The sequence below is a fragment of the Amblyomma mixtum genome, chromosome 1 (assembly GCF_055824585.1).
Source record: "Amblyomma mixtum isolate Tamu chromosome 1, ASM5582458v1, whole genome shotgun sequence".
In the NCBI taxonomy this organism is placed as follows: Eukaryota; Metazoa; Arthropoda; class Arachnida; order Ixodida; family Ixodidae; genus Amblyomma; species Amblyomma mixtum.
In genome coordinates this window covers 245,274,559-245,288,150 of record NC_143012.1, presented here as the reverse complement: position 1 = coordinate 245,288,150, position 13,592 = coordinate 245,274,559, and the positions used below count along the sequence as shown (strand labels likewise).

The 13,592-nt window shown below is 43.7% G+C and overlaps 1 protein-coding gene across 1 annotated transcript; it reads left to right on the top strand.

Moving 5' to 3' along the window:
• Nucleotides 1-735: 735 nt before the first annotated feature.
• On the top strand, nucleotides 736-12,241 carry veli (L27 and PDZ_signaling domain-containing protein veli). Its single transcript, XM_089565626.1, has 5 exons — nucleotides 736-786; nucleotides 1,140-1,181; nucleotides 1,484-1,632; nucleotides 5,060-5,269; nucleotides 6,438-12,241. Exons 1-5 carry the CDS (start codon nucleotides 750-752, stop codon nucleotides 6,594-6,596), a joined length of 597 nt encoding a protein of 198 aa, XP_089421752.1. The 5' UTR covers nucleotides 736-749; the 3' UTR covers nucleotides 6,597-12,241.
• The last annotated feature ends 1,351 nt before the right edge of the window (nucleotides 12,242-13,592 follow it).

The window sequence follows — 13,592 nt, the reverse complement described above, 5'->3', positions numbered from 1 at the left end:
GTTGCGACTCGCGAGTCGTACCTGTTTTCAACCAATTGTAGGTGCATGCATTCAGGTCGCTGCAATTCTGCTGGGTCAGTTTTTTTTGTGTGGACGTGCATCTTGCGCAGCAGCACTAAACACGTGCAAAAACGGCCAAAGCGAATCTGGTGGCCAGGTAGCGCTGAGGAGGCCTTGTATTGTACCGACTGTTGCGCAAATCAGAGAAAATCGAAGAAAAATTCTCTCGGCTTAACCGCGCGTTTGTTCGGGCTCAAATTTAGCACAGAGGTTGCATTTAGTGGTCAGTTTTGTTTTATACTACATTTAGGTGGGGTACTTGCCTGATTCGGGCAGAATTATTTGGAAATCCCCATCGTCTGTGGCGACGGAGAACCAAAATCGAAAGACTTCGCAGCGATGGTATGCGTGGCGCCATCTCGCAGCCATCGGAGAAACGAGCTCTCCACTTAGCACAGCTGGGTTTCTCCGGTGGGTGCGAGATGGCGCTACGGGTACCATTGCTGCGATGTCTTTCAGTTTTGGATCGTCGTCGCCACATACGATGGGGATTTCCAAAACATTCTGACTGAATCAGGCAAGTACCCCACCTAAATGTAGTATAAAACAAAACTGACTACCAAATGCAACCTCTGTGCGAAATTTGAGCCCAAACAAACGCGCGGTTAAGCCGAGAGAATTTTTTTTCGATATTCTCTGATTTACGCAACACGCGATATTATCATCATCATCTTCTTCTAAATCAAAACATGGCCGCCGTCGGGGAGAGCCTGATGCTTGAAAGAGGTAGGTGTGGTTGCAGGTTTTCGTGCGCATTTTATTGGAAAGGTTAATGTCGGTCATTTCAGCGAAATGGGTTATGTTTATCCAAACGCTTATGCCTGAAACGAATCCGTAATGTAGCCTTGTGTCAGCTTGGCGCCGCGCCTCTCGGAGCGGAACCAGCTCATTTGCTTCTGCTTGTGTACGTGCCGCTTTAATTTTGCCTCCTTTGTGCGCGCTCTGTACACATTCGAAGCAATATTTCCGCAGATTTTTAAACTTCGGCATTCCGTAACCATCGCTAGCGATTGCGTCTTGGGCAAGCTAGAACCTTCGAATAACTAACAGGCGCTGTCACTCGTTTGGTTACCTTTCAGACATCAAGCGGGCCTGTGAGCTGCTTGAGAAACTTCAGCGCAGTGAGTAGCACATGACAGCACATACCAATTGTTGGACCGTTGAACATGCACCGTTATTTTCTAGTGTTTTATTTGATTTGCTTTTGTTCGCGTGGCGACGTGATGTAATAGTTGACCTACATACCATGTTCATTTCCTGTGCTGTGTGTATACTATAGTGTACTAGAATATTCTAGTACACTATAGTGTATACTATTTCTTGTCGGTACGTCGGTCCATGTTATTGCTTTCAGCGTTTAAATTGAGTGCTGACGAGCGCGTAGCTGACATGCAATACGCTCCTGCGCACTCGTGCTTGACAGGTGGCGAAGTCCCAGCGCAGAAGCTAGCCGCGCTTCAAAAAGTGCTTCAGAGTGAATTCTGCAACGCCGTGCGAGAAGTCTACGAACATGTTTACGAAACTGTCGACATCTCGGGAAGTCCGGACATCCGAGCCAGCGCCACAGCCAAGGTGCGTCTTGCATACGGGCGGCTTTTACTGCTTACTGATCACGAGAAATGGGTTCACTTGAGCACCGTGGCTGCTCGAAGTAGACCGAAATATCTCTGTGCTGCTCGTGAATCTTGTGTCATGCATTTCATCACAAGCTTTGCTGTCACAAAATACCAGTGCTGTTATGTCACCCACTTTTCTAACGGGAATTTAGATTCCTAAAGTGACACGTAAGGGTGAAGTGAGGCTTCGGACTGTGGTTCAGTTGCGTGTTACCGAGATTGTCATGGGTAATGTGTCTTTGTTATCAACTTACATGAATCTTGTTTGCACGATGGCAAAAAAGATAGCTGATATGAAGACTGAAGTACTTAATACGAAAGCTTAGGCAAGGTATTCCGAGATTACAAAACATAAAACTGAGCAGGGGACAAGTCACAATAGAGAAGCAAACAGGACAAGCTCTGACTAACAACTGATTTATTAGAGCGAAACCCCTTTCCTTCAAAAGCAAAACGCATGCATGACAAACACTCAAAGCACCACGCCCAACGAAATCATCTTATCAAACCAAGAAAGTGAAGCTCTTTCTTATACACGTGTAGTGTGTTAGTGAGGCTTCGATACACCTGTATAAAAAAAAAAAAAAAGCTTCAATTTCTTGGTTTGATTAGACGATTTCGTTGGGTGTGGTGCTTTGAGCGTTTGTCGTGCATTCGTTTTGCAGTTTTATGCTTTGTAATCATGTTATACCAACTAGTCCCTCATCACTCACTCTAGGTATTTCTTCTGCTTTGGCATTGAGGCCACAGCCTGTAATGATTTGGGAAGAGCTTAAATAGAGTACCAAAATGTATATGTTCTGTAAGGGAAGCTTTTTTTGGCTCTAGCCTGCCTTGCACAAGCTTTTGTCGGCTACTTCAGCTGACAGGTCTTTGTCACTAGGTAGGAACCAAAAGTTGATTTTGTATCTAAAAAAAGTATGTGACATTCCAGCAACACATGACTCAGTATAATTGGTGGCAGTTCAGTGCTGCTATTACATTGTTTCCTGGCCTCTCTTGCACATGCTTTCTGCATTGTTTTGCTTCTCCTTCCATTGGTTTCATACTGTGCCCTTCGCATTCCAGCTGTTTGATCTGTGGGCAGCGTGCCAGCCTTTTTTATGACATTCCCTATGTATGCGATGAGAGTGCCGTATTATCCTCGGGCCGTACTCTGGAATGACCATTTTTTGGATACTGCTTCCTGTGCGCTTCTCTTGTGTGGAAGAGCAGAATGTTGATAGAAAGGCTGCTGGGTAGGCAATCTCTTGCCAGCATCTGTTTGCTATCATGTCTACGCATTTGTCTACGCTAACAAATCATCGTCACCTCTTTTTCCCGTTACTTCAGGTGTACCACAAGGCACAGTGCTTGGACCCTTGCTTTTTCTAATCTACATTAACGATCTTCCCTCTAACGTCAACTCGAACATCTGATTATTTGCCGACGACTGTGTAATCTACCGCCCTATTACCAGCAGAACTGACTCTGACACCCTCCAAACTGATCTAACCCAAATCGAAACTTGGTGCAAGCATTGGCTAATGTCCCTTAATATTACTAAAACATGCATGATTTCTTTTCATCGCAGGCAATCCCATATTCCCTCAAAATATATTCTTTTCGGTTCTGAAGTATCATCTGTTCTTTCCTGTAAGTATCTTGGCATCACCTTAACTCATACCCTAACATGGTCTTCGCATATCACGAACATCGCTAATGACGCTAACCGCACCCTTGGCTTCCTACGTCGAAATCTTCGTTTTACTACCCCTTCTATCAAATTATTAGCTTATAAAACATTCGTCCGACCTAAACTAGAATTCGCGTCAGCAGTATGGGATCCTCATCAATCTAACCTTTCTATAATCCTTGAAAAAGTTCAAAACCGCGCTATCTGTTTTATTTATTGTGACTACTCTTACTATACTAGCGTGTCCTCTTTAAAATCCAGAGCATCCTTGCCTAACCTTGAAACTAGAAGAAAAATATCTCGACTATGCCTATTCCACAAGTTCTATCATTCACCTTTAGGATCATCTATCATATCAACAGCTCATCGTCCTTCCATCAAGACCTTCCATCAACAACCACATCAAGACCGTATACCCACCCGCTGCAAGAACAACATCTCATTTCCGTTCTTTTTTTGTCATATCATCTCGGGACTGGAACGATCTGCCGCCGGAAGCCGTACTCATCGTCAACTGCATCGACTTCAAGAAAAAGATTGAGGCCATCCTTATGTAATCAGTAATCTTTATGTATCCTGATCTTTATGTACTCTGTAATCTTTATATAATCTGCATGTAATCCGCCCATCCCTCATGTAATGCCCCACAACTGGGGCCTTTGAGGTAATAAATAAATAAATAAATAAATAAATAAATAAATGTAAACAAGTGCATAGCTACAAATACAATACTAATTTATTGAATCTGTTCTGGTATGCACTGCTTCTTTTTGTGAGTTCACAATTTTTATACATTGGCCCTTGAGGCAAGATTAATACTGCTAAGAAGCAGGCTCTGTAATCTTTCCTGAAAAGTGCTCAAAGTGTTACACCCTTTTGCAAGACGTACAGCTTTCCGTATCTTTAATAATATCGCACCAGTGTCGACTGCCTGGTGCAGTGGCACTGAGGCAAAGCTATGCGGAAATCGGGGGAGGGAACGAGCATGTGCACTGATCATGCTGCTGGAGTGAGCATCATCTGCTTGGCTGTACTGCTTCGTGTGAAACAACTCCCATGAAGCAAGTTTTCTGGTAGATTTCCGAGAGCACTTGCTTTGCTTTCTATCTGCTGCATGTTTGTGGCTCTGGATTGGTGCAAATGCATAACGTTCCAAGCATGATGCTAGAGCCCGGTTGCATTTGCGGGTAGCATAGCATCTCGCAAGCGTCTGTTTTAACTAAACAATGCACCAATATCGAGGGTCCTCTACTATGAGTTTTTCGTAAGTGACGATTGCAACTTGTTTCTTGGGCATGCAAGGATGTTTATCGCAAATGTGTGCCCATTTCAGATGTCACCCACACTGTATGCAGCGCAAAAAACACTTGGTCGCAGCATTTTGGGGCTCCAATGCAGAACAGCTGATGATGGGTTGTGGTTGCTGCGGAACAGCCTAGCAAACGACGCTCACTACAGCAGCAGGAATAGTGGGCATGCCCTTGCCCTCACATTCTTTCTCCTCTCCATCTTCAAGCGCAGCAGTGCCGGACAGTTGAGGCTTTCGCAATATGAATAAAAATCCCGAAGGCTGTACAATGAGGTGTGCAGAGGATGTTCGTGTTGATGAGACATGGCATTTGGGTTAGCTAGCTGCATATGAGATGAACATGAATGCATCCACTTGGAAGCTCAGGTGTACTACATTGCCCCATCCCTCCCAATGCAGGCAACAGTTGCAGCATTTGCAGCAAGTGAGGGCCACGCGCACCCGCGGGTCGTGGAGTTGCCCAAGACGGATGAGGGTCTTGGCTTCAACGTGATGGGAGGCAAGGAGCAGAACTCACCCATTTATATATCGCGGATCATCCCGGGGGGCGTGGCTGACCGTCATGGGGCCCTCAAGCGCGGTGACCAACTGCTCTCGGTCAATGGTGTGGTGAGTCCTGCTACCTTTCTTACCAGCAATCGTTGCCTGAAGTGGCGGAAGCTTTCAGGGCCCATTGTGAACTATGCTGAACAGTTGTCAGCCAGAAGTTTTCTTTTGGGAACTATGTGTGGCTCTTAACTACATTTATGCAGCTACTTTTTACACATATACTTAATTAAACCATTTTTAGCTTGCTTGCGCATGAGCGATACTTTTCAGAAATTCCTTTGTACTCTTTACAGGCACCAGCTGGCTCTACATCTTATGTTTTGCTGACAAAATTTTTTTAACCTTAATGTTAGAAGCTTTAAGAGCTTTGATGTACCAGTGGATACATTCACAAATTTTAACTTCCTAAATTAGCAGCTTAGGTTACATTCATTGGAGTTTCGAACTTCTTCCGTCCCTCAGGTTTGATGCATTATGGCCTTGATGGGTGCTGCACTGCAAAAGCTCCGACATAATAAATAGTGCAATATTGATGTGGGGCCATTGTTTGTTTATTTTGCTGATTTCGCAACAGCCTAAATTGGCAAGAGTGCATTTTTTTTGCGTGTTCAGCAAGTTCTGTTTGTTGTGCGATTCTGCTTTGGGTGATTGACCCTTCATATAATGAAGTTTTCGGCTCAACCTCCTCTTTCAGGAGCTGAACACAGGAGCAGTACAACATTTTTTGCCTCTTCTGCCTTGTACTATTAGTAATGACAGTCACTTTGTGCTGTGCATGTCTTTTCTTGCTTTTGTTTGTAACCAAGCACAACAGCTTGTAGAAGTAAATAATCGTAGATCTGTCTCTAAATTTGAACATTTGTTGGAAATGTGTAGAGTTCGAATTAAGTGGAACATTTTTTTAATACAACTGATGGTGACAGGACCAAAGCATCAATTCGAATAAGCCAGAGGTTGGTAGCACAGTGAGGCAGCATGATAAGACGAGGAGAAATGGAGCGGCAACCAACAGGAACGTGTCGCACTGCCTCACTTCGCTGTGTATGACGAACACACTCAGACCAAAATACCAATGAATTGTAAGTCTGAATTAAGCGAGTTTCACTTAACGAGGGTCATTGTTATGCCTTTATTCTGATAGTGACTGCCATAGTATGTTGTATCGAGGCACAGCACCTCTATTTTGCCACCCTATTTTTGTTCATCTTCCGTGCTTGTGCTGCTGCAGAGTGTGGAAGGCGAGAACCACGAGAAGGCAGTGGAGCTCCTGAAGGCAGCCCAAGGCACGGTCAAACTGGTTGTCCGCTACACCCCCAAGGTACTGGAAGAGATGGAGATGCGATTCGACAAGCAGCGTGCCACTCGTCGTAGGGTAAATGCCTCCTGAATGCACTGAGGCATCCAGGAAGCAGTACACAACCCGTGTGGATGCAAAGGTGCTACATTTGCACCTTGCTTGCCCCTCGCTCTACTGACCCTGTTGTCACAAGGAAAGTGGCTTTTGACGATATCATGCGACGTGCGACAGTTACTGCCCTAAAGGAGCTCTGCAACACTCTTATTCACTTTTTCCTGTGTTTCTTTTTAATATCTCACCATCCTTTGTAACCTTCATGCTTGAGGGTGGCTTGCATGTGTCTTTGAATGGGAAATGTGTCAGTGGACCCCTTCTTTTTGTTGCACGAGATGGGAGGGGAATCCAGAACGTGAAAGTAAAATAAATGCGTGGTGCAGCACAGTGACGCGTGATTGGTTGAAGACATGTCATTTCAGACAAGATTGTGGCATTGACGAAGGGTGTTGCAGGGCCTCTTTTATTTCATGGAGGTCTGAAGCATTTGGATTCATTTCTAGGCAGTGAGGCCGCTGGGGCCCTAAGGATGGCAGCTTAAAGGTAGAAAGGCCAACACTGCATGCTACACTACAAGCCTGTTGCCTGTGCTTTAAAAGCACAGTGGACATCCTCTTTTTATGCTTTGGGAAACACATGAATGTTTAATGTTGAGGTGTTTGCGTTATTCCACACTGTTACTGCCAGATGATGCGATTACCAGGGAAGTGAGGGGTCTAACTGGAGTTCATTGCCAGTGAGGTTGTCCAAGGTTAATTTGCTCATTCTACTGTACTGTACTTGTGAGTTCAGCACTTTTGGTTTGTTAGGAGTTGGAAAAGTTTCTTGCTTTGACCTTTGCTTTCACCTGTGCTTTGATGAATACCACTGTGGGATATTGTTTTCTAGCCTTTATGTGCTAAGCCCCGTGAAATGTGTTCATCTACAGAGGGGCATAGTGAAATCTTTGAAGTCTCTTGATTCATGTCAGGTATGCTTCCTAATCGAATGTGTACTAATGCTGGATCAGTGGCAGGTAACTGTCAAAGTTAAGACCACCTGACTTATAGCAAGACATTTGTTCTGCTAAAGCATCTGTGATTGTTGCTCCCCTGCAGTGCTAGTATGTTTTTTGGGAGAGGGGTTATGCGAGACTTCTGACCCATGTGCAACGCAGCTTTTTTTGTTATTAAATATAATTTGTACTGATGAGGCTGGTTTGTTTAGGCCTGCCTAGCCAAATTGTTATACAATGTACTTCCCTTAATTCGAACCTGATTCAAGTTCAACCACTTTCGGCATGGATAACACAATTGTGCTCAAACATAGGGAGTTGGCCAACAGTATCGTGAGTGATACAGGTAATAATTGCATTTTAACACTTAGTCAAAGGAACTCCAAAATCTGTTGTCAAATTGCATTACTGACCAGGCTATGCATAAGATTCTTCATTATAATTTTTTGTAACTTTCAGGTTAAAGTTTGTTACTCGGTAGAGATTCATACTAGTGAACAGCGCAAAAAGGCGGGACAACGACAAGACAAGCGCTGACTATCAACTGGGTTTATTGAAGGACGGAAGGGTATATATACGAAAACATAACACAAAGAAGTAAGAAGATAGTGTGAAAAGGGCCGTGAAAATCAAAAACTATGTCACATGAGAAGTGATGTATATGCTAATTCCTTGTTGCTAAGTGTCACGGGAGGATTGCCGATGCATTCGTCACCTTGCCTGTGGATGTGATGCGCTTCCATTATTTTGCGCGTGAGCTTATCTTTATGGCGGAACAGAACTTCGGTTTTCTTGTACTCAGGTGCGCACTTGCACTTTTTGCAGCGGAACTTTGTGCGTGGAAGCCCGCCATTTTGTTCCGATTTCCTTTCTTGCTCCCTTTCATGTTGGCATTTGCACTTTTCACAATGAGCGGCAATGTGGCTAAAAGGGTCACTTTTCCTTGTGTTTTCATGCTCCATGAGCCTTTTGTTTAAGCATCTGCCGGTCTGCCCGACGTAAACAGCGCCGCAAGAGAAGGGAATTTGGTACACTACGTTTTCTGCACATGGTACAGAGGGTGAAACATGGCGTACCTGGCAGCCTTTCTTCTTTTCTTCCTTTGCCTGTGCAACGTACTTGCACATGGAGCTCAGTTCGTGGGGAGCTCCGTCCTTCAATAAACCCAGTTGATAGTCAGCGCTTGTCTTGTCGTTGTCCCGCCTTTTTGCGCTGTTCACCAGTATGAATGCATTCCAACTTGCCCAGATCTCAGCTTTACTCGGTAGAGCCCACTAAAACTCGAAATGCATGGCTACTGTGAACTAGCAACTAGCTAATTTTGTGCACAAATTTCAGAAAGCGTATCCTCGCTTTCCTCGCACGTGTATATGTGGGCTTTCATGCAAACTAGCTTTTTCTTGGAACAAGGCTCTTTAGAAACTCCTGTTAATGTGTCACTTGTTCTGGGGGCAGGCACTGTGATGTGAAGGTCAGTGTTATTCGCAATTGCACTAATGTAGAGTACAAGTTTTCTTTGGATGCGGCTGATGTGGGCATATGTATCTGTGTGTACTTTAGTACAGCCACCTCAGAGCGGTTTATTACCCGTAAATGGCGCGATTTTGCGTGCGACACTTCTGATGAGCTGGTTTTAGCCCACATACTTTTATATTTAAGCTCACTGCAAGCAGACCCCACAGCCTACAGGCCTCTTACTCGCTTTTCATATGGATTGTGGTTAAAACAGAATGCTGGGCTTGGCAGCTGTCCTTATATAATTAACAAAGGGTGATGATGTGCAAGGATAAAAAGATGAGGAAAAGCTATGTGGCTAGCCCTTTTGGTGACTCTATTGCTTATTGTCAGTGCATCCACTTGTTGTTATGTAGTCCGTCGTTTGAAAAGTTGCTAGTACTGATTTTTTTCTGCTGCTGGTTTTATTGCACTATCTGTTGGTAGAGGGGAGAGATGCATTCCAATTGAAAGTAGTGGAGATTTGCTAGCAGAGGGACTCTCTGCAGCTGAGGCAAGTGTGTAAGAAGGTATTTGCTGAAATCTACTGACAGCACTTTGCTGACGTAATGTTGCCTGTACTAGTAATGCATTTTTGTTATGGTATGTGCCCCACTTTGCGGCCGTGGTAACATCGGGTACTAATACTGTGCAATGTTATTTCATTTTGTTATGTCTTGTCTTATTGTTAAGCCTGTGTGGTTATGTAGCTGTGAGAGAACATGATTGGATTTCACCTGACATTGCTGTGGTAACATTACGTTTGCAATGCCTTTACTTAGGAAACCTCATTTGAAAGCATGGTACTCTGTATTATTGAGCTCACCATGCCATGTGAACTACTTACTACAGTAAAAGCTCGTTAATTCGAACTTCACGGGACGGGGAAAAAAGTTCGAATTATCGGATGTTCGAATTATCGAATGGCCGCGAAAAAACTGACAAGAACCATTTGCATTACGGTATATGTATTGTATTTACTTGCGTAACGAACCCACTAGCGTAATGAACCCACCCACCCCCAATTTCTGCTTAAGAATTTGAAAAAAAAAAAAAGCGTCAGTCGTTAACGCTTCCCTCTGTTTTGCACCGTCACGGTCCACAGCGCATTTCTTGGCGGCGCGCCAAGATACTGCGCAACGATAACATCATGATGTGTTTACTTGAGGTTAGCTCTAGCAAGGAGGGAAGCGAACTTGGCAGAGTGCAAACGCTTGTCCAATGGTGCAAGCCTCGTTTTCAGTACGTTCGTCTTATCATGCCACGGGTGATTGGGGCGGACGCTGTCTACTGCCACTCAATCATTGGAACGCACGATAGCAGCAAACGCCTTTTGCAGCGAATGATGCTAAAAGCCGGCGTCTTGATCGCGGCTTACCGCGCGCTTTCGTTGGCGACTGATGGGTGGAAGGATGGACGACACTCGCAAAGAAAAAAAGTTTTTCGCACGTAATTTGTAGCGCCCGTCTGAAGTCATAGCCTTTCATGGGCGTTGGTTGGGGCCGCGCAGACACTACCTATCTGTATTTCCGAATTAACAGGGCTCGAATTAACGATTATTTAGTTACGAGTTTCGGAAGTTGTGCGGAAAAGAGGGTAGGCAGCCGCCACCGCGGCCTCTCCAACCCCCCGGCGCCGCCGGCCGCCGCATCGGTGATGGCACCATTTAGGCTTTATACCAACTCTTCCACGGTTTTATCTGGTTCTATGGTTTTATCTGGTTCCATCATCTGTGCCCGTTTAGGACGTGCGCAGCATCTAACTATGCGGAGGTGCTTCTTTTTTTTTTGGGGCCACGTGCTGTGTGCCAAGCCGCTCAGACGTGGCGGCGCGTAGTTCGAATTATCCGTAGCGGAACTGACTCGCTTTCGAATAAACGGGCTTTTTTATACACAGATCTCTATGGAGCTTGGCCGGACCAAGTAGTGTAGTTCGAATTATCTGAAATTCGAATTATCGAGGTTCGAATTAATGAGCTTTCACTGTATAGCATTCTGAGACTGTCTTGTGAAGCTCCTTATAGTTATTCGAAGCACCATATGTTCCAGATAAATGTGCAAGATGAGGCCATCTGTGGCCCTAGAAAAGAACTTTACAGTAACTGCTGTCGTTCGAGCCTTTGCTGCAGTTCGACGATACTCTAGGGTGTGTCGGAGGGAAAATATTACGTATGGTTTGGAGCCCAATTCAGTGTAAACTTGCCATGTGTCCCACATGCAGCCTAGGCCTTCATTGAAGATGAGCAGAGAACACTGTGGACTGCTGCAATGCACACACACATGGAGGCTATCCTTTTTATACTGTCTGTAGTACTGCAATGTTTGTTGTTTTTTTTTTCTGAGGGAAGTGTTTTGCATTCCAGGTGGAAATCACCCAATATGTGTTTTAGACAGATAGCACCCATTGTATGTTACCTACGTAGCTTTAGTTTTGCATTATTGTTGACAGTAATAAGGTCAACTTTGGCCGTTCACTCTGTATGCAACATTCAGACCATCACAACTTTACGGTTCACTATAAAGAGCAATACAGATGGGGTGATTCATAACCAGAAGAAATTCACTGTCTGTTGCTGCAGATGTCTGTGAGGATGTCAAATGCACGGTATGACGCTGCATTTTCTGTCTGTTATTCTTTATTTTTTATTCTAAAAAGCCATGGCTGCCCCATCCTCCTCATTTTTTTTTTCAGTTAATCTTCGCAATATCTTAATAATGACTGATGAATGAGCTATTTGTAGAATTCAGAAGAACTGAAATCTCACCTTGTGCAATGTACTTTTCTGCACTTTTGTTTCTGTCAATGCACAGTACTGGGCAATTTGTTGCTGTACCATGTACATTGTCGTTTTCAAACAGACCGTAAAAATAAATGTAACAATGACAGTGCATTTGGTATACAGTGATGTGAATGTAGCAATTTTGTAACAGGGATGGCTTTTCACACAAGACGACAGAGTTGGACACACATTTTCTTTGCATTTTTTCAAACATAGCTTCCATTTATTTTTATTTTCAAGTCCTACATCTCACTTTCCACACATAAAGCTCATATATATATATTATGTATATGTACCTCTTTTGTATTTGCAAGTTTACATTGTTTGCATTTTGCGAATAGTGTTCAGTCCTTTCTTTAACGTTGTATGAAGGCATTTACGTGGGAATGTATGAATAAAACAGAAAAACCACAACCTAGAGCAATGTCGTTTTGATTGATGCAAAAGCAAAGGTTCATTGTCTGGTCAAGTCTGATTGTCCCCTAGAGCGTCTAATGGTTGGATTGTTTGCCATAAAACACCCCAATATTGAGGTACTAGTTAGAGTGTAAATATACTTTAACAACACAACACAGATTTTTGGCTTTTGAATACCGTATTGTTTTTGGTAAGCTTTACGAGTGATTGAAATAGCTGCTGACATAGTCATCATCAACATTGATAGCGTGTATTGCTCGTCATGTCTGATTTGCAGAGCTAGTCTGCAGTAGAGGAGGTGTCGACTCCCTGCTAAAAAGGAACAGTAATAGAAAGCCTCACAGCAACATCAACATTGACACCAACAGCCAAGGACTCATTTCGTAACATTTAATTCATTGGGCAACACTTTCTAGGAGAACAGAATAATGCAGGCAAGACTCAAACCTGGGTGTTCTAGGCCAACGTTTGAGGAATGGCTGCATCAGCTGAGCTGTGCTTATTTTCCCCATGAAAAACTATACATTTGCTTCAACAAACCTTGTATAATCAAACATGACGTAATAACAATGGGGCACATGTACAAGAAACATTTCTCCTAGGGACAGCGGCAAAAACCCAAGTCCAAAATACAAGACATTGTGGCGGTCTGGGCCGCTTCTAATATGCTTCACTAAGAGAGAAAACGTCCATAGATGAATCGTAGTAATGACCAAGAGTACCGTATATACAGCAGATGTACACGTAAAAGTAACACCCAGACAGTTGCAGATAGTAGATAGTACACTCACATTATCACATTATTTTGATGTGTTTCGTAACAACCATGTTGCGCAGCATGAGAGAAAGAAACATTTTTTTATCATGCACACATATATAGTATTTTTTTTTTTAGCTGTGGCTTATTACTCGTTAGACTAGTTAGTTCAGGCTGTCAACTGTCTCAACATTTGGTTATTACTTGATGGCCTTGATGGTGGTGTCTGGATTGCATGGCCATGTTTTGGCATTTGACAGTTGTCTTTACACAGTTTTTGTATGACAGGAAAAGGTTGCTTTTGGGGGAGGGGGATCAGTATGCAAGATGTGGACATTTATGGTGCGCGAAAGCTTGGTGCAAAGTGCTTTTTTGGTGAACTGTTGTTACATTGATGGCACCGCATTTTACAGAGTAAGACCAGAGATCAGGTGTTGAATGTGGTTTACAGGTTTTCTTTAAGAGAAGTCAGTCTTCATTTTAGCCATCCTTTTCGTCTTATGCTAGGAAGTATAAAAAAGGTTCTTGCTTTTAGCCTGCGTTTAAAGTCTATAGGGGAATGACAAAAAAGCAACATTCAGTCGTGTAACT